The following is a 22,377-nucleotide window of genomic DNA, read 5'->3' as shown; positions in this document are numbered from 1 at the left end:
TGCCCTTTATAGTGTGGCAAAAACTTGATGGAGTGCAGCAACAAGGAATCTTGAAGTCAATGAGGATTAAAAGGAACAGCCATCAGTGAATGGAGTCTTCTTCAAAGTGTTTGTTGTCTCCAGTGTCTTGAGGAAGGGTCGTTGGACCCGAAACGTTAACTCTGATATTTTTCTTCACAGATGCTGCCAGACCTGAGATAACAAAGTGTAGATCTGGATGAACACAGCAGGCCAAGCAGCATCAGAGGAGCAGGAATGCTGACGTTTTGGGCCTAGCCCTTCGTTGTCTCCAGTGTTCTGAAGAAGGGTCTAGGCCTGAAACATCAGCCTTCCTGCTCCTCTGATGCTGCGTGGCCTGCTGTGTTGATCCAGCTCTACACCTCGTTACCTCAGATTCTCCAGCATCTGCAGCTCCTACTAGCTCTGCTGCTAGAATTGTTGAGCATTTCCACCAACTTCTGCTTTTGTCCCTTCTTCAAATTAAGTCTGAGTGTTCGAAAACTGTTTTTTTCACCAAAGGTGGAATATGCTGAAATTACAAACTGTTAAAATGGAGAACTGCGCCTTGCTGGTGCAGGCATAAGGAATTGGGAGACAGGAAGTCTGAGAGGGAGAGAAGGCGAAATCAGGAATGATAGTTGCTGGTGTCATCAAGAGCTGAAAGCAACAGTAACAGCCATCAAGGTTGTGTGGGAAGCTTGTGAGAGGGCTGAGTAAGACAGAGAGCAAGAGTGTCACTCCTTCAAGATGACTGTCTTGGGGGCTGACATTACTGTGCTCACCCGCTTATCAAATTTTGAGGCAAGGAAGCCATCCACTATGTTACAATGTCTGAATCTCTCTCCACAGAGGCTGACTGCTCTTCTGAATGTTTCCAGCATTTTCTCTTTGCATCTCCAATTTTCAACATCCACAGTACTTCCTTCTTTCCAAAAGACCCACTTAAAACTCACAAGAAAACCAAAATGTGTGGGAGTAATGGACACCAATGTAGTGGAACGGTCATGGCTACTTGCCTGTCAGTTTCAGGTGTGAGGTTGTAAACTAACATCAACTGGGTCCAGGTTTGTGGCTATCTCAACGAGAAATGTATTTGCTCACAAAGCTGTAGAGTCACAGGGTTGTACAGCTGAGAGGCAGACCCTTCAATCCAACTCATCCACTTCGACCAGATATTCAAAATTGACTTCGTCCCATTTGCCAGCATTTGGCTCGCATGCCCCACAACCCTGCCGATTCACATGTCCATCCGGGTTGTAAACTATTAATAAACTTCAGCACTCAGTCTTATTTGTGCTGTCAGTAATATGACTGTAAGGTTTGCAATTCATGTGAGAACTGAATTGTCCTTGTTTTTCAGGATTTCATCTTTACATCAAGCTACCCTCGATCGTACCCGAAAGCTGCCTGCTTATAATTGTGGGCCTGATAATGGGTGGAATAATCTACGGAGTGAATGAGAGATCTGCACCAGTTATGAGCACCGATGCCTTTTTCCTCTACTTGCTGCCACCAATTGTGCTGGATGCAGGCTACTTCATGCCAAGTCGGCCCTTCTTTGAGAACATTGGGACGATCCTTTGGTACGCGGTTGTGGGAACCATGTGGAACGTTTTCGGAATTGGCTTGTCCCTGTACGGAATTTGCCAGATTGAATCCTTTGGCCTAAAGGATATTTCACTCCTCTACAATTTACTGTTTGGAAGCTTGATCGCTGCTGTGGATCCGGTGGCGGTTCTGTCAGTGTTTGAGGAGATTCACGTGAATGAGCAGCTGCACATTCTGGTTTTTGGCGAATCGCTTCTGAATGATGCCATCACTGTGGTGAGTAGTCCAGTGCGCGATTGGCTTTGTAGCATATTTTAACAGCAGAGCAGCTGAGCGTTGTTTCAGCCCTCAGAATCCTTGAATTCAGTTTTCTTCGTCACAAAAAAAAGTTTTTTTTCGACTAACCCCATTGCCCAACTGAAAGAAAAAGTCGCAGGAACTTCCAACACAGAAGAAGGCCATTCAGCACATTACGGAATTGATTGATAGAACTTTGTTCTGTGCTCCCACCGTCCTTACTGACAGAGTTAGTAGATAAGGTAGTTGTTAAGGATAATGGTTACAAGAGTTTAGAAATAGAGGCCAGGAAGTCGAAAGCAAAAAGCCATGGAACATTGTAAATGACTAGATGGACCCGAGGTGGACAGTTCTGGGCAACTCATCAGGAGCAGTGCAAAAGAGAATCCATTCAGTTCTGAAGGGAAAAAAAAAGAACAGTAATTCTCTTTCTGTCCATACAAACGCTGCCTGATCTGCTGAGTTTCTCCAGCACTTTCATGTTTAATTTTAAAAACAGATTTTCGGCGTTCGCCGTATTTTACCTTTATACCATTCCACACCTGATCCCTGGACACGATATTGCCCAGCTTCCTTGTACAACTATTTATGGAATCAGTTTTCATCACCTTTTGAGTAGGGGAAGTGTAGACCAGGGCAGCTGTGATTGGGGATATTTGCCTCATCTCTCCTCTAAATCTTTTGCCAAGGATTTTAAAACTGGTCTCTGGTTACTGATCGAGATACTTAATAGTGGGAATAGTTTTCTCCCCCTACTCTACTGAAACCTCTAATTGTCACAAAATCCTTTATTAGTCCACCTTTAATCCTCCTTTTATTCCAAGGATTTTCAATCTCTCCAAACAACTGGAGTTGTCATCCCGTTCCACCTACTCTTTCTAAGACCAACTTAATGGCATTTGTGGAAAATATAGGCAAAATAATAAGTAGCTTTGCAAGAGCTAAGCTACGCACAATGACTTACATTTATATAGCACCGTTACCATTGTATGATATCCTGACGTAATTCACAGGGACATTATCAAGCACAAGGACATAAGGGAGTGCTTAGATAGGTAAACAAAAGCTTCGTCAAAAAATCTGTTTCAGGTTGCTTCTTAAAGTTTGGAGAGGGAGACAGAAATTAGGAGTGACTTAGGGAAGGAACCCAGAGCCTAGACCCTTGGCAAGAATTCCCCCCCTCATGGTGTTGTGCTACCTACAGCACAGGGTGTTGCATGTATGGAACAAGCTGCTAGAAGAAGAGGAGGAGGTGGGTACAATTACAAAATGTAAAAGGCATCTAGATGTATAGATGAATAGGAAGGGTTTTGAAGAATATGGGCCAAATGCCAGCAATGGGACTAGGTCAGATTAGGATGTCTGGTTGGCGCGAACGAGTTGGATCAAAGGGTCTGCTTCCACGTTGTATGACTCTATGACATGGACTGCAGTGGTTTAACAAGGCAACTCTTCACCACCTTTTCGAGGGGCAGCGAGGAATATATAATAAATGTTGGCAATGCTACAATATATGAGTCATGCTTACATCCTATGAGTCAATAAAAAGAAAGCTGAGAGGAGCGTAACTAAAATCAGGGATATACAAGAGTTCAGAACTGGATAGAACTTGTAGAGATTCTTGTAGGACAGGAGAATTTGTGAAAGTAGGATCAGGAGAGGCCATGGACAGATTTGAGACAAGGAAAAATTTTCAACCTGCTATGTTACCAGACTAAAGTGGGACCTAAACCTCGATCCAATGTTTATATCAGCGAGAACTGGTTGATGGCACACAGGGCTCTATTCAAGTTAAGATGTGGATTAGATTAGATTAGATTCCCTACAGTATGGAAACAGGCCCTTCGGCCCAACAAGTCCACACCGGATGTCAAGGCATTGAATGAGTGGAAGCTGACAAAGGGTGTAAGACGGCCCAGGGAGCAGTGGACCAATCGAGTCCTGAATGATCAAAAGCATGGATGAGATGGATGAAGTTTTGATCTATATACGAACATATGGGGCAAAGATTGTCAATGCCACAGGAGCAGAAGCCGTCACACTTCATGATGGGGCAGATATGTGGCCAGAAGCTTAAAATTGCACAGAGTATGGCCCAGCCCCAGAGAGTTCCCCAGGTGATATACGGGGTTGATAGCTGTGGAACAGAGTTTCTTATGGAGATCAAAGACTTTGGTCTTGCTAATATTTAACCGAAAGAAATTACTTCATATCGAGTACACAAAAATGACCCTTTTGCAGTACATCTGATTCTGATCTAATTATAAGCATCTGTATCATTTTACCGATTTCCACATGATAATTTTCTTGGCTGCCTGGGAGCTAAAAGCACCTGCAGTGATTCATCTACTGAAAAGCAAAATGCCATTTTCTCAAGATAGCAATTAGTTTATTTTGTTTTAGTGTCTGACAAATTTTACATCCAGTGGGAAGTTAAGTGCATTCCAATCGCGGGGTGGGCACATTTGGCTACAAATGATTGCAGGTGGTAATTTCTTCATGACACTATTTTTAGATATTTTAACATGATCCAATTCTGTGCTGAATTAGTTACATTAGTCAGAAGCACAAACACCACAACTGGACGTCAGCATCTCTTGATTGGAGAAGGGTGACAGAAATATGCCCAGTTATTATGCTTTTGACCGTCTGTGATCGCTGGTGGAAATTATGCATCAATAATATTTGTTGACGTCCTGATCAGCGGGTTATTGATCATTATTGTAATATAGTGTGTAGACAATGGTGCAGATAATGGATTAAGGATAACGGTGAGGCTATCAGCTTTCACAGTTAAAATATTTCATTGAACAGTAATTTCTGGTGACTGTGTATTTGTGGAGTTACATGGAATTCAGCAAGTTATTATTCGAATCGTCTTGTTCCCCAAGATATTTTGCTCTTACGTTATCTCAGTGAGAGTTGTGGCATTTGAGTCTATGAAAGAGTATGAAGATGTTGTGAAGAGATAGCAGGAAAAGCAGCAGAAAAATTAGGGCTTCTTAATTCCAGTTTAATTTGACTTTTAGTCATAAAATTCCTACCGTGTGGAAGCAGAAAATTTGGCCTGTGGAGTTCACACCAACCCTTCAAAGAGCGTCCTACCCAGACTCACCCCCTTACCCGATCCCTGTAACCCTGCATTTCGCTTGATTATCCACTCTGGATCCCTGGATGCGATGGTCAATTTATCATAGCCAATCCACCGAACCAGCATGTCTTGAGACTGTGGGAGGAAACTGGAGCACACGGATAAAACCCATGTAAATGCAGGGAGATTGTGCGGACTCCATACAGATATTTGTGCGAGGGTGGAATCAAACCCTGGTGCCGTGAGGCAGCAGTGCTAACCACAGAGTCACTGTGCTGCCCTTTAATGGCATGATAAATCTTAATTATTGCCCAAAAATCACTCGTGAACAAAACAATTGTACGTGTGAAGTATTCGTCCTTCAGATTTTAATTCTTGTTGGATATTTTAAAAATCATTTAAATAAAAAAAATCTTGCTTCCTTATTTTATTCTCTTTTTGGCCTGTCTTTTATTCCTCATTTTGCTTTCCATGCACGATTTTGCATTGAACTAACTGTGCAAATATTAATTCCCCGGTTCAGACAATGCATAACTCAATGATGATTCATGAATATGTTATCGGTGACAGTGTTGCTTGTCCTTTTCATATAAATTCAAGGTGCCCTGTCGTGGGTGTGTGTTGAAATATATTACTAACTGCTGCAAGTTCTGGCATAAAAGCCCCTAGAAAATCTATGTGGAATTGTAGGTTTAATAGGTACTGGTAGTTTTTGTTCACCACAGATTGCAAAATTCAAGGAAATGTGGAACCTTGCAAGTGAACAGTAACTCCTGCAGCCAGGTATTTGAAAGTTGCTAGCACCCCAGAGCTGACATCTTTTACAGAAATTGAAGCGAAAAAGAGAGGAGCGAACACAACTTTGGTTTATAGTCGAGGCTGTCATTTTTCACGAATGCCGCGCTGTACCATTCCAATCCATCTCAAGGAAGAGATGGATCAATAAAAGGTCCAGCATCCTATGATACAAAATGTTAAAACAGGGCTGGCAGAATTGGGTATCAAGAGATTCCTCAAGTGACAGACTTTTGGAAATGACTTACAGAATTATTTCTCTCAATGTGAAAGCTTTCAAGAGCAAATTGATTGAATGGTTTCACCAAGAGCATTTAACAAACATTATCCTGATCATTCATCTTGAAGAGTCACTCTACGGTATCTGTTTGAGAAGAGATCTAGAAAGGCTCAAGACCAACATATATGGTCTGGGATTTTATTATGCTGCATTTACTTAGAGCCTTCTTGGGTGACAATAGAAAATTTCTTATTTTCCTTCAGTTTGCAATTTTTTTTTCAAATTGCTAGCACATTCTTTGGAATTAATGTCCATTTGAAATTGTAAATGTATCCATTTATGGCCTTGCTTTGTTTACCCAAATTATAGAAACTTTGAATGAACAGAACCCTAAATATTTACAAAAAAAACTGTAGTTTCTTGTTTCAACTTGGACTAGAAATCAGTTTTTGAACACTGAACATTTTTAAGCAGCATTCCTCTATCTGCTATGTTTGAGGAGGAAACTGTTGGCACACCTCTTGGAAATGGAGCAATGCCACAGCACCTAGTGAAATGTTACAATATGAACTGAATATTTGTTATGACCAGTGATCATTTCTAACCTCCAAATTACAACACTATTATTACACCCATTGTGGTTGTGCAAGAAGGCATAAAATTGATTTGTCAAATCTGTAGCATCACAGAAATTTGGCCAGCATTGTGTTACTTGTGATCAGAGATAATGGGAACTGCAGATGCTGGAGAATCCAGGATAGCAAAGTATGGGGCTGGATGAACACAGCAGGCCAAGCAGCATCTTAGGAGTACAAAAGCTGACATTTCAGACCTAGACCCTTCATCAGAAAAACTCGTTACTTGTGTCCTGTTTTGGGTGTTTCAGACATCGCGGTCAACCACAGGCTGAATGCAGACATACTAATCATATCAAAATAGTATAGTATACCTGAAGAGACAATCTAACTAATCAAAAGCAGCTATCAGATCTCTGAAGTTATGGAAAATGGGAATTTGAGCTGACTAAAGACATACACAGTCATATTGTAGGCAGAACGGAGCTGAATTACAGTCTCCCTACAGCTCAGAAGCAGGCCAGTCGACCCATTGAGTCTGCATTGGCCCTCCAAAGAGGATCCCACCCAGATTCCCTACCCCATCCCCTTCACCCTGCATTTTCTATGGCTAATCCACCCAGCCTGCACATCCCTGGACACACGGGCAATTTAGCATGGCCAGTCATCCTAACCTGCACATCTCTGGACTGTGGGTGGAAACTGGAGCACCCGGAAGAAACCTGCACAAACAGGGGGCAAATGTGCAAATTCCCATAAAGACAGTTGCTTGAGAGTGGACTGTAACCCAGGTGCTATGCTGCAGCAGTGCCAACCACTGAGCCACCAAACCACCCAATATTTGTCAATATCTAATGATGGAGGGGAACTGGCTAGAATAAGTGAACCTTCCCACATTGTAAAGAATGGTCTGTTAACACAAATTCCCAAGAATACTTGCTGCCTGGGATGTTGTTAGTGCCTTTAGCGGGGAAATATTAGAGGGAAGAACAGTTGGTAGGAACTGTGATCTGCAAAAATAAAAGAAATTGGGACATCATTTCCTGCCTGAAACACAACCTAGAAGGGACGCTTCATGAATAACACTTGAATCATGAGAAATCATGTGCTAACTACTGGAAAAAGCTGCATCAAGCCAATGAATAGTCACAGTAAAAGCTACAGTTACTTTTAGTACTAGTCTGCTTCATTGGCCTTGTATTATAAAAGTTGCATGCTATGATCATGTTTTCTGAAGCGTTTTATACCGTATTGTTTGCAGTTAGCCAGCTGTAGGCCACAGCATGATTTGTAACTAAAAAATATGTTTTGGAAGTCTTTGGTTTGTCTGTTGGTCAATTGATATTTCATACAACAAAACATGGCTCAGGAGGATTGCTGATTACTGATTTTAAAATCTAACAACTGCCAGTGCATTGTATGGAAGTTCCAGATCTGCAGACAGATCCAGGCAGGAACATAACTGCTTTATTTTTGTCAATTGGGCCAACATCTCTTGAGTTTAGAGTTTCCGATTTAACGTGCAAGCATTGTGTCTTATGTACTTTAGAGATTTGAAATGCTACGTTCATATCACTGACATGGGTGCCACTGTGTTTCAGAGCTACACCTGTGAGCACTTCCTGTATGAAAACCCAGGCTAGGAGAATAGAATGGGCGGGCACATCAGCAGTTTAAACTCTCTGATGGCCTTCAGAGGTTCTGCACTGTCTGTTGCAATCTTGACTCCTTCTTTTTGTGCCTTGTGCATTGTGACCTGACTTTAGTTTTAAAGTTTGAATGCCTTCAGTTCCACCATGCTTTAAAATGATACTTGTGTTCTGGAGCATTTCTAGCCTGCTGTGTTATCCCTTTGTTTCTTTGGGGATTAGTTGTCTATGCAGACAATTTCAGGCTGCTTTAATATACCAATCTGCCACTAATCTTGGTCTCCAGCATCTCTAATTTGCCCTTATCATAGAGAGTAAGGCTCATTCACTCTCTTTAGTACTGTAATTGTATATATGTCTCTCAAGTTACTGATTACAGCATTGCCAGTTTCTTGCTTCTTAATGTTGCATAAAGATGTGTACTAAGTACTGCCTTAAGCACCATCTGCTCAGAAGTTATATGCTCTTTGTGGGAAATCAGCTTGAAGGAGTAAGACTAATTATTCAGGCCCACCTCATAACCTCTGTGATGATGTTGATCACATCTTGTGAGTTGTATTTAGTTGCTAGCATACCATAAACCACATCTTACTTAAGACAAGAGCTTCTTCTGATTAGGCTAGCACACCAGACACAGGAGGCCCCGTAGATCCCTCCCCTAAAAGAGAATGGTAGCTGTAAACTCTACCCCATAGTACAATCTGCCTGATCTAACACAGTGAGCAGAAAAGCTGATGTTTCGGGCCAAAATCTCCCCTCCTCCTACTGCATCCAAAACCAGCCCAGCTTGTTGCCCCCCTCCCTAACCTGTTCCCTCTCCTCCCACCTAAAGCCATACCCCCATTTCCTACCTACTAATCTCATCCCACCCCCATGACCTGTCCATCCTCCCCGGACTGACTTATCCCCTCCCTACCTCCCTATCGACACTCACCTGTACTGGCTCCATCCCCGCCTCTTTAACTTGTCTGTCTCCTCTCCACCTATCTTCTCCTCTATGCATCTTTGATCTGCCTCTCCCTCTCTCCCTATTTATTTCAGAACCCTCTCCCCCTCCCCCATTTCTGATGAAAGGCCTAGGCCCAAAACATCAGCTTTTCTGCTCCTAAAATGCTGCTTGGCCTGCTGTGTTCATCCAGCTCTACACCTTGTTATCTCAGATTCTCCAGTATCTGCAGTTCCTATTATCACTGATCCAACACAGTGCCCTATAGTGAATTTTCTGGTCGCCCTGTGATAGGAAGGATGACGTTAAACTTGAGAGAGTTCAGAAAGGATTTACAAGGATTTTGCCGAGATTGGAAAGTTTGAGCTACAGGGATAAGCTGAATAGACTGGGTTTTTTTACCCCTGGAGCATCAGAGACTGAGGGGTGACCTTATAGGGTTTATAAAATCATGAGTGGCACGGAAAGAGCAAAAAGCCAAGGACTTTTCCCTAGGATAGGGGAGGCAAAACTAGAGGGCATAGGTTTAAGGTGAGAGGCGAAAGATTTGAAAGGAACGTAGGGGTAACTTCTCCACACAGAGATTGGTACATACATGTAACGTGCTGCCAAAGGAAGTGGTGGAGGCTGTTACAGTTATTCAAATATTTCTCTTTAGACCAAAGAATTTCCTTTGGGAAAGTTTGAAATCTCCATTAAATTTATACATAATATATTTCCATGGTGCCTTTCTTCTCAAGTTTACTGCTTTCTAATGTTTCATATTCAGCCAACAAAAGGTCATAGCTACTCAAGTCAGAAAGAGTATTGTTGTAGATATACTATTTTGTTATCCTACATAGTTACTGTTTTGATTACATTCATAAGACCGAGTGCTGCATTTAGCCGTGCATTCACAAAAAGAAATGGTTTCCTTAGATTTTGACATTTAATTGCTCATTGTGGAAGGCTTTCTGACATTATTGCCTCCAACGGCTGTTTATTGTGGTTACGTTACATGTCATATATCTCAGCTTTCGTGCTGCTCCTGATGACTAATTTAAACGTCATAACCTTGCATCTTCTTTGTTTAATTTTTCCATGAAGAATACACAAAAATCATTAAAATGCACCAACATCAGGGACTAAATATTAATTATACATAAATGAAGTGGTTTTCAATATCTTGCTAGCTGCAAAAAAAGATCAGAATGCCTTTAAAAAACAAATTGTATTTTAAAATCTGCTGCCTACTTGTAAGGCACCTGTCCTGAAAGAGTTAATTTTGAAATTGAATTTATCTGAGCCCAATCTTTGGGTGAATACTTAGCCAGTCTTTCAAAATGTTCTGATGGGGTTAGATGTATTATCGATGGCTTCTGGTAGTCATGTTAATGTAACATTGTACTCATTACTATCATGCAATAAACTACCTCTTGTTAATAAAACAAATGCCTGTTTTTGGTAAGGCTTACCTATGGTCTTTTTCTCTACCACTGCTTCTTAGCCAGGGCCTTACACTCATTGTGAGAAAGAAGATTGGCGGCAGCACTGTACCTCAGGCACCCTGCATCCAATGTAACACTGTCCATAACCTTTGAAAATGGTTGACATGCCCTCATTAAATGTGACATGCTGGAGGGCTGAAGGGTTTAGTCAAATCCATATTGAGCTGAATGTGTTGCCCGTGAGATTATTTAGCAGAGTACGCATAGTACCTTGCACATTTCAATCGTCACCCCGTGATCTTAGTTTCATATTTGAAAGCTTAATTTGTTTTTCTCAAAGAAAATTTGCTTCATTCCTGCTCTATATTTAAGGTATACGCATTCTCTTTAAACCGTGCAACATTCCTATGATGTAGTTGGGGTGGCACAGAGGCTCAGTGGTTAGCACTGCTGCCTCACAGCATTAGGATCTCAAGCTCAATTCCATCCTTTGGCAACTGCCTGTGTGGAGTTTGCATATTCTCCCTGTGTCTGTGTGGGTTTCCTGCAGGTGGTCTAGTTTCCTCCCACAGCCCAAAGATGTACAGGTTAGGTGGATTGGCCATGCTAAATTGCCCATCGTGTTCAGGGATGTGTAGATATAGGGGGATGGATCTGGGTGGGATGCTTTGAGGATCAGTGTGGCCTCATTGAGCAGAAGGGCCTGTTTCCACACTGTAGGGATTCTGACCTTGCATTAAGCCCAGCATTTGTTGATGACTCATTTTGGTAACAGGTTGTGTTGACTTGCTGTGAGTTTAATGTTACAATGTAAATCGCTCTGCTTCATTTCTGAATGACATGAGCTATGAAAGATCAACTTGACAATATGAGGAGGATGGACCATTTTAGTACAGTTTTTGCACTGACATAAAGAAGAAGTAACTAACACAAGTTATTTTTAAAGGCAGTGTTGTATAATTTCAGAGTTTTGTCACCAACATAACTTTAGCTGTGAACTTGACAGGTTACTAGTCCGCCATTTAATCTAATCCATTTCATTTGAGTGAAATCTGCAATGAGATCACCATCTGCTCATGAATACTACCAATCTTTTCACTTGAGCAGTTTGATTAAAATATTTCAGAAGATTTAAGCAAACTTGACAGAAGACATATCAGTTGCTTGCTTTTGAAAACTCAAATACAAACCATCATCATCTATATCACTGAAACTGGAAAAGTGAAGGGTCACCTCACCAATAGAAATAATAGTCTTTCCCACTCCCGTCAGTGAGGGTTGTATGCAGTTCACAACCTGATTCTTAATGGGGCAAGGCCCATAACAAAACCTGCTCTGAGATGCCAAAGGGTTGTGTTCCTCTGATCTTACTTATGAAGGATTTCATGGATGAAAAATTATTAAATAAGCAGTAGAAATCTGCATTCAATTCAAAACATATTGGCACAATTTTGTGTACTTAAGGAACTGGACTGAGACAGTTAAAATTTATTTAATGCAGACTGCCATAAACAGTAGACGGGAATTCCATCAGTCCAAATTCTAAACACGTTCTGAAGACTAATTACTGCAAAAAGAGGATTTTGATTTTTAACACAAGTGAGCGAGAATGGAAAAAGACAAGATTCCATCAGTGATATTTGACCTAGAAACAAGGTACAATCTTTTTTTTAATCCACTGTGTTCAACAGCAGAAATGGAGAACCATCATTAACACATCAGAATTTTCCCAGGCCACAGATGGTTTTGGAAATGGTGAGGAATTTGAGGACATCTGGCAACAAACAAGCAATCAGATTTCTGTTGATTTAAGAGGCCAGTTCTAAATCTCACTAATGAGCCGCAACTGCCTTATTTCCATGTATTTGCATCTCACCAAGAGCCAATCTCATCTCCCCCCCCACCCCCCCCCACCCCAACCTTCTTTGTGTCGCTCCCCATTCTGCTATCCTTCCTTGAGAAACTAGTTAGAAAATTTAGTGTGGTTACTTGACCCTACAGCTTTCTGCTTGCTTCTCTGAGCCGACATCCAGTTTCGCCGTCACTACCATTTTCCTGAATACTCCGTGAATACCATCTCTATCCATCTTTACTCCGTGTAAGTGGGCACTGCCAAGCCACCAGCCTCACTATATCCTCATGGTTGCTTTCAGGCCTGGTCTCACACCTCTTCAGCCCTTCAAAGCTTCACTTTAGAGCTGAAGAATATTAATGCTTTGCATGCTTCAGACTGGTCTGTTTCATGCAGGAATGCACAAGCATCCCTTTCATTTACATGTGATACATGTTACATCTCTTTGTATATTTTCTGGGTGAGCACTCACTTTGAGCTTACTTTGAGGCTGTCAGCATCCCTTGCATTTTATTCTTTTTAGGACTTTGGTATTTGCAAGAGAATGCACAAGTTCTCAACATTGCTGCCTTGCATTGGCTTTCAGTGCAGTCGGAAAGATAGGCAGCGTGCTAGTAGTAAACAATCAAGAGAGTGGACATGTTACAGTATGGCACCTTGCTATACCAATGTTGCAGCTGAAACATGCCAGCAGCTTACACAGTGAAAACACATTCTGAAGATTAAATCCTTAGTGGAGTCAAGGGGGAATTGTGATCAGCTTAGGGGCAACTCCACAGTGTGATAGAGACCTCATCTGATTTACAGTACAGGGATATGACTGTGCTCAGGCAGTCACTTGGACCTACTCCTGCCTAGGTATCATTGCCATAGCGGTCTGGAGATTGGGCCACAGTCAGTCCTGGAAATCAAGTCCACCAAGTTTGGGACATACAGGTACAGCAGTGATAGAGTTATAATCATTTAGTCATACAGCATGGAAACAGACCCTTTAGTCCAACCAGCCCACACTGACCATACTCCCAAACTAAACTGGTCCTACCTGCCTGCATTTTGTCCATAGGCCTCCAAACCTTTCCTATTCATGAATTTATTTAAATGTCTTTTTGGTGGTGTATCTGTACTTGCATCCACCACTTTCTCTTGCAGTTCATTCCACACACAAACCAATTTCTGTGTAAAAAATATTACCCCTCATGTCCCTTGTAGGTCTTCTTCCCCCTACCTTAAAAATATGCACCCCTGTCTTGAAATTCCACACCCTAGGTACATTCAATGGAGTGTTGGGACAGGTAATAAGCACAAATATGGGATGGTCTGCATTATGATATGACACTGATGGGACAATTACATGAATGTATAGTTGTAAGCTGATACTGCCCAATATTGCCTTGGGTATTGCTGGAAGTAGGGGTGGGGACGTTGTGTGGCAAGTCACCACCAGTGAAGAACACTGGATCTCAGTAGTGGACAGGCGAATGTGGCAAGTCATGGACTGATGATTAAAATAAGGAATATTTATGGTCAGTGGGAACACCAGAAACTTGAAAACTGCTGGGGTTGACAGAGACAGCCTGTCCAAGTCCTTCTGCAATCTTTCATCTCCCTCAACACTCCCTGTCCCTCCATCTATCTTTGTCTCATCTACAAAACAAGCAACAATAACCTCAGTTCCTTTGTGCAGATTATTGACGTATAACGTGAGCAGTTGTGGTCCCCACGTTGACCCCTGTGGAACTCCACAAGTCACTGAAAAGTAAACCAAAAGAACTGTGGATGGTGGAAATCAGAAACAAAATCAGAAATTGCTAGAAAAGCGTCTGTGGAGAGAAATCAGAGTTAATGTTTCGGGTCCAGAGATCCCGCTTGAGAAATTCTGTGTGCTATTTTACCATGCACTCCCAAGTGCTGCACAAACTCATCCTTAATAATGTACTCTAAAATCTTAGCAATGACCAAGATAAGGCTAACTGACCTATGATTTCCCGTATTCTGCCTCCTTCTCTGCTTAAACAGTTGTTTTACATTAGCTTTTTTCCAGTCCTCTGGGACATTCGCTGGGTCCAGTGATTCATGAATGATCAACACCAATGCCTTCATGATCTCCTCAGCTTTTATTTTTAATTTCAAAAATACATTTTATTCATAAAATATCTTTGTCGTAACTAAATCAGTTCAGTTCTATACAGTACCTTATGAAGAAACAAATAAATATTGGTGTTTGACTCTATCCAACAAACAAATCAAGGGCATTTCTTACTTGTACAAGCCTATATCTGCATACATTTGAGACATGGTAGGAGTCTGACAATTGAACAAACTTCCAATTAACTTCAGCAGGAAGAGCTCAGATAGTGGTCATACTCCCTTGGCGCCAGCTGCCCCAAGCTTTATTGTGTCCCTCGGTACACAGTCCTGGAACTTGCAACATGCCAGTTTGCAATATTTGGTCGATGCCAACTCTTTCAACTGGCAGACCATAAAGTTTTGGGCAGACCAAAGAGCGTCATTCAATTGATGGTCCTCCAGGCGCAATCAATCTTTGTCTCGGTGCATGTCCCAAGGAACAGACTGTCGAGCACAGAATACTTTGTCACGGAGCTGCTTGGAACGAATCCCGACAAAAACCACTGCTTATTTCTGTAGACTTCATTTGCAAAGCCACATTCTGGAAGGAGATACATGACAGTCTAAACTCTGTCCCTCAACCCTCCTCTCCACAGCTGCTTTGAGGACAGTAAATGTTGGCGCAGACCAACTGGGTGTACAAGAAGGATCTCACAGGTAGTGCCCTCTCCCCACAGGCCATGTGGTGTCTTGGTGCTTGTTGGAAAATTCTGGTGATGAGGCATTCTGCCAAATGACTTTGATGTTCTGCTCAGGGAACATGCAACAGGATCCACCCTCTTCTTTTCCTGTAGGATCTTAAGGAGACCATGTGCTGACCACTTCCTGATGGACTTCTGATCAAAAGTGCTTTTCTTTGCAAATATCTCCATGAAGGACAGGTGATATAGAACAGTTCAACCCCTATGACAATGAGACCAGTCCCATCCTTTGCAACACCAGGGATATAGACCCTCAGTACTTAGTGACACTTGGTGTTTGTGTATGAAGGGTCTATCCACAGCTTGATGCAGCACAAAGGGAGGCCATCAGGATGAGGGCCGATGTTGGGTACGTTCTTCCCCCCACTCCCCTTATCCGGAGTTATGTTACATGGTGTCCCTGCAGACACGGTTCATCTTAGACCTACAGATGAAATGGAACATGGTTGAGGCAACTGCAGTGGTGCAGGTTCTGGGAACAGGCCAGACCTGCACCACTGTCTTAGAATTAGAAACCCTACAGTAGAAAACAGGCCCTTGGCCCAACAAGTCCACACTGATGCTCAGAGCATCCCACTGAGACCTATGTTGCATAACCTCTGCTAATCAACGCATCCCTGAACATCATGGGCAATTTAGCATGGCCAATCCACATAACCGGCACATCTTTGGATTCTGGGAGGAAATCGGAGCACCCAGGGAAAACCCACGCAGACATGGGGAGAATGTGAAAACTCCACACAGACTGACGGTGGAATCAAACCCGGGCTGCTGATGCTGTGAGGCAACAGTGCTAACCACTTTGCCACCGTGCTGCACTGCACCATAGCGTGTACAACAACAAAGAGAGTACCGCACACCCGATGGCCAGGATTTTACCCGCAATTTAGAGGGAGCAATGCTACCAAAAAAACAGTGTCTGACTCACCTTGGATCTCAAGTTTTGGTGCATGCTCTTGTCCCTTCAAGCTGCGTTCCCAGCACCTTCGGATAATCTGCCCTGATGTTGAAGGGGATAAAGGATTGATCAAGCCAGTTTCCAAAGAGCATGGCCTCACTGTTCTCTCGATTTATCTTAGCTCCCAAGGCCAGTTCAAACAGGTTGCAGATGCCTGTGGGTCTGTACATTGACAGCGATCTGAATGGAAAACAGGGACACCATCCATGTACAGGGAGGATTTGATTTGCTGGCCTCCAGTGACAGGAATAGTCACCTCTGTCAAGCTTGAATCCTTCCTGATAGACATGGCAAAAGGCTGTATAAAAAACATAAACAAGGCAGTAGAAAGTGGGCAGCCCTTTCTGACTCCACACTGATCAAGTAGCTTTCTGACTCCCACCCACTGATTGAGACAGAGAGCACAAGCTACCAACATATTCTAAACCTGTTTTGCACCAATTGATATTAAGTAGTTGCTGTGATTAATCAAGATCTCTGTTATTATTGTATAAATAGAGTATCACAAAGCTATAAACTGAAATGAATGGTCCTTGCTCATACCTCATGTGGGAATTGCTGCTTTTAAAAGGCATTCCCCTCCCTCAGGCTTTAATTAATGTAACAAATAGACTCTCAGAACTTTAAAAGAATACTTAAAGGTATATCGTATTGCTTCCCCCCAACCACCCAAATAATGTTGGTTTTAGATACTGCAGTTCCAGTTCCAAATTGGGCTTCGAGATTATTATTCAGTCTTTCGACTTCAGATCTGAAATAACAGGTGTAGGACAGCTGGATACAATCGCAGATTTCCTCCCCAAAGCCTATTTTGGAGAGTGCATCCCACACGGAGATGTGCAATGTCCTGGTGCCTCTGGTATAAACATCTCAAAGTCCAGGCAGGAGCAAACACTTCCACCAGTCCGGCCATATGGGTGTCTGAGCCAAGAGGCAGGTTGCATGTCATGACCTGACTTTTGTGTGAGGAAATGGTCAACACAGCCAATGGTGGAGCGCACGTAATAGATCTACCTGTAAAAGATGTACAGAATCTGACACACGTGAAATGTCACTGATTTTAGACTTTTCTGATTTTGCGGCTCTGTTCGCTGCAAATCAAAAACGGAGTATTAATTTGGAAGCCCAATTTCCAACTGCAGTACCTAAAAACCAACATTATTCTAGGGTAAAAAAATAAGTTGTAGGTGTAGATATGCATTTTTCTAAAGCTCTAGTTGCTACATCACATAAAACTGGAAGGAGGGAAATACCTTTAAAATGACGCAATTCTCAGATGAGTTAAGGGTAAGATCCTGTGGTTGGTTGGCTCGCCAGACTGGTTTGTTAGTTTGCAGACATTTCGTTACCCTACTGGGTAACATCATTAGTGCAGCCTCCGATGAAGCTCTGTTATGTCTTCTCACCTGGTATTTAAACTCTGGGATCTGTTGGAGTTGATTATCTGATTTCCGGTTTTCCTTCCTACTGATGTATATTTTGGGTCTAGTTCTATGTGTTTGTTGATGGTCTTCTTGGTGGAGAACGAGGCTTCTCAGAATTCCCTTGCTTGTCTCTGCTGGGCCAGTCCTAGGATCCCGTTACTGTCTCAATCAAACTGGTGGTTCTCCTTATCTGTGTGAATGGAGACGAGGGAGTATTGGTCGTACCTGTTTGTTGTGAGTTGGTGTTAATGTATTCTTGTGGCCAGTTTCCTTCCTGTCTGTCCAATGTAATGTTTTTCGTAGTGCTTGCGTGGAATTGTGTGTACCATGCTAGTTCTGTCCATAGTGGGTAAGTTAGCAGTTGGTGTAGGGTTGATATAGGTTTGTGTGCTGCTCTGATGTCCAATGGCCGTTGGAGTCTTGTGCCCACTTCAGATATGTCCTTGATGTATGGTAACGTGACAAATGTGTCAAGGTGTACTGTATCTTCCTGTTGTTGTTTGTGCAACAGGCATCTTCAGACCCAGCGGTTTGGGCATCCGTTGTCCTTAAATACTTGGTAGAGGTATTCATCTTTGTTTTGGAGGAGTCCAGAGGTAAGTGACCCCTGAGTGGCCTGTCGTTTTCTTCATAGATTTGGCTGTGAAATGTAAAATGGGCCATGATGCATAGGTCCAGTAATTTCAGCATGTTATCTGTGGAGATGTTGTCACTTGGGTCTTGTTCTTTTAGTAGCGTTGCTAATGTTTCTCTTGCAAGTGGTATGTCAATTGATGTGAATAGGGCAATAATGTCAAAGGACACCATGGTCTTGTCCTCGTCTACGCCATGTCTTTGAGGGATTTGAGGAATTCCTGGGTTGAATGGATTGAGTGGGGTATCTTGCTGATGATGTGCTTTAGTCTTCATTGTAATTCCCTGGCTAACTTGTGTGTTGGTGTGCCTGGGAGGGATACTGTGGGTCTGAGGGGTACTTCCGGTTTGCGTATCTTTGAGAGGCAGCAGCAGTGATGCAGAGACTGGAAAGCATTGCCCTTCTGCAGACTCACCCTAAACTATGGATCCAATATTTGGGCAACACTTGCTCCATCATCAAATGGACTAAAATAGAGCAGACATGCCAATTAATGAACAACAATCTCACTGGCATCAAATTCACCAGGGAAGAAAAAAAGAACAAACAGCTGCCATTCCTGGACCTCCTGGGAGAATACAGAGCCAATGGGGAATTTCTGAGGAAGGTATGTAGAAAGGCCACACACACAGATCAAGTCCTGGATTTCAACGGCAACCACCCCAACACCTACAAAAGAAGTTGCGTGAAAACACTATTTGAACAAGTGACAACACATTACAGCAACCCAGAACTGTGCCAAACTGAAGAAGAATACTCTACCAAGTATTTAAGGACAACAGATACCCGAACAGCTGGGTCTGACAATGCCTATTGCACAAACAACAACAGGAAGATACAGTACACCCTGACACACCCGTCATGTTACGATACATCAAGAACATATCTGAACTGACAACAAGACTCTTATGACCATTGGGCATCAGAGTGGTACACAAACCTACTTCAACCCTACACTACCTGCGATCACAAACCAAAGACCCCATACCCACTATGGTTAGAACAAAAGTGGTATACAACATTCCATGCAAGCACTGCGACAAACATTACATTGGACAGACAGGAAGGAAACTGGCCACAAGAACACATGAACACCAACTAGCTAAAAAAAATACCACCAGTACTCACTCGTCTCCATTCACATGGATAAGGAGAAACGCCAGCTTGATTGGGACAATATCAAGATCCTAGGACAAGCCAAATAGAGACAAGCACGGGAATTTCTAGAGGCCTGGTTCTCCACTGAGAAGGCCATCAATAAACACGTAGAATTATGCCATATATATACACCAGTCCGAAGACATACCGAAATGAGGTAATCAATTCCAACACACCCCAGAATTTAAATGCCAGTTAGTAAAACACAACAGTGCTTCATTGGAGGCTGCACTGATGATGTTACCCAGCAGTGTATTGAAACGTCTGTGAACTAACAAACCACCGAGCGAACCAACCACAGCATCCACAACCTCAGCTACAAATCTACTCATGAACCTCAGTGTAAGATCCGTTGATGTCACCTGATAGCTTCATGATGATCTGTTCATACAATAATGACAAGAGATCTTGATTAATCATATCAATGACCTAATTTCAATTTGTGCGAAACAGATCTAAAGTATTGGGTGCATGCAATAAAACAAAATGAAAACAGCAGAGGTTAAATTTGATCGTTTTAACAAATTTTAACAAGTCACGATGTTTAAAGCGTTGTCAGGTTGGAAATGATTTGCCAGTATTGACTGGCATTGACATATGCTTGACCCCTTTCTGATTGTTATTTCATTAGCCATTAGCCTGTTTATATGAAATACGAAATGAACAGATCGATAGTAAGATACCCAGAATTTAATGCTACATGGAAACCTGAGATGTCCAAGGAGGTGGCACCTAGGTAAATCAGTTTTACTACAAAAACACTCTATGTCAATTAAAAAAAACAAGTAAAATCACAGACACATTATATCTGTGAATTTAAAAATAATTATTCAGACTTTACAGTAGCCTGACCTTGTACTGCAAAAGGCATCGAAAAATATTGGAGGTTGGTTCTGGAAAATCTCAGCAATCTCTTTCTGCTTAGTGTGCTGTCTTTGGGTGAGTGTGAGACAGTTCGCTATGATGTCAATGCAGTTAAACAGTTTTTCTCTGTTTTTGTGCTGCTGTCCACAAACCAAGAGCAAACTTTAAGGCCTTTGTGCCTTCAAGTCAGGAAACAGGCGGCTATATGATGAACACGTCAGAGGTTTCGGTCTCTTCAAGTGAAGAATGTACTGACCCACCGGTTGCCTGCTGTGTCAGTCCCAGCATTGTGTCAATGGTTGCCCCTGCTGGAATTTCCATGCCGTCCTCCCACAGGTGAACAAAAGAGCCCATTTAGGCTGATTTGCATCATACTGTTTCTCCTTGTTCTCAGCGACTTACACAGTTGTAATCTGTTTGAATCCAGCGTGGCAGAAGCAGTTGGTGCTTGTGATTACTATCACCATCTTACAGGCCCTCTTCATCATGAAGATGACCTTCAAAGCAGTTGATTTGTACTCCTGCTTCTTATCAAAGTCATCGATGACGGAAGAGATTGATTGTTGCAGGTAGTTGTTTATAGGCTCCTAATCAACCCCCTCATCCATTGGCTCAAGCTTGACAGGCAAGAAAGTCAGTACAAGAGATTGTAAGAATTGCCGATGCCAGAGTCAGAGGTAACACAGTGTGGAGCCGGAGCAGCACAGCAGGCCAGGCAGCATCAGAGAAGCAGGAAAGTTGCTGTTTCGGGTCGGGACCCTTTATCAGTGTGATGCCCTTCAGATCAGCGATCTCAGGGTGTATGGCCCAATTTTTTTTGTTACTGGGATGAAAGTTGTTGAACTGTTCCGAGATGATCATCTTGTGCTTCAGAATGGATGACTAAACTCCATGGTGTATCTTCACATTCTTCAGCAATGTCCATGTCTTGCTTCCCACCAATATTTTCCACTTGCTATATGAACTTCAGCTCAGCTCCAATCATCAGCACTTTTAACTTGCTTGCACAGGTTTAACTATATTTGGGAGATCCTATCACAGAGAGCTCGATGGCGAATGGTATTTTGTTGTGATCTGGGTTGGCTTAATTCCAGTCCCATTGGCTTGTGTGGTCATATAACAGTTTGGCCAATCCAGATTTAACATTCAGGCAATAAAATGTGAGGCTGGATGAACACAGCAGGCCAAGCAGCATCTCAGGAGCACAAAAGCTGACGTTTCGGGCCTAGACCCTTCATCAGAGAGGGGGATGGGGGGAGGGAACTGGAATAAATAGGGAGAGAGGGGGAGGCGGACCGAAGATGGAGAGCAAAGAAGATAGGTGGAGAGGGTGTAGGTGGGGAGGTAGGGAGGGGATAGGTCAGTCCAGGGAAGACGGACAGGTCAAGGAGGTGGGATGAGGTTAGTAGGTAGCTGGGGGTGCGGCTGGGGGTGGGAGGAAGGGATGGGTGAGAGGAAGAACCGGTTAGGGAGGCAGAGACAGGTTGGACTGGTTTTGGGATGCAGTGGGTGGGGGGGAAGAGCTGGGCTGGTTGTGTGGTGCAGTGGGGGGAGGGGATGAACTGGGCTGGTTTAGGGATGCAGTGGGGGAAGGGGAGATTTTGAAACTGGTGAAGTCCACATTGATACCATATGGCTGCAGGGTTCCCAGGCGGAATATGAGTTGCTGTTCCTGCAACCTTCGGGTGGCATCATTGTGGCAGTGCAGGAGGCCCATGATGGACATGTCATCAAGAGAATGGGAGGGGGAGTGGAAATGGTTTGCGACTGGGAGGTGCAGTTGTTTGTTGCGAACTGAGCGGAGGTGTTCTGCAAAGCGGTCCCCAAGCCTCCGCTTGGTTTCCCCAATGTAGAGAAAGCCGCACCGGGTACAGTGGATGCAGTATACCACATTGGCAGATGTGCAGGTGAACCTCTGCTTAATGTGGAATGTCATCTTGGGGCCTGGGATGGGGGTGAGGGAGGAGGTGTGGGGACAAGTGTAGCATTTCCTGCGGTTGCAGGGGAAGGTGCCGGGTGTGGTGGGGTTGGAGGGCAGTGTGGAGCGAACAAGGGAGTCACGGAGAGAGTGGTCTCTCCGGAAAGCAGACAGGGGTGGGGATGGAAAAATG

General features: G+C 43.1%; 1 protein-coding gene across 2 annotated transcripts in view; it reads left to right on the top strand.

The window, feature by feature from the left end:
* The window catches only part of LOC125459043 (sodium/hydrogen exchanger 2-like), a 140,953-nt gene that overhangs the window by 26,175 nt on the left and 92,401 nt on the right, over window positions 1-22,377 (top strand). For both annotated transcript variants that reach the window (XM_048544959.2, XM_048544960.2), the window contains exon 2: window positions 1,361-1,824. In XM_048544959.2, the coding sequence (XP_048400916.1) occupies window positions 1,361-1,824 (464 nt within the window). The remainder of the gene's footprint in view (window positions 1-1,360; window positions 1,825-22,377) is intronic.

Source organism: Stegostoma tigrinum, chromosome 15, assembly GCF_030684315.1.
Source record: "Stegostoma tigrinum isolate sSteTig4 chromosome 15, sSteTig4.hap1, whole genome shotgun sequence".
Lineage (NCBI taxonomy): Eukaryota > Metazoa > Chordata > Chondrichthyes > Orectolobiformes > Stegostomatidae > Stegostoma > Stegostoma tigrinum.
This window is presented reverse-complemented; position numbering and strand designations above follow the sequence as displayed.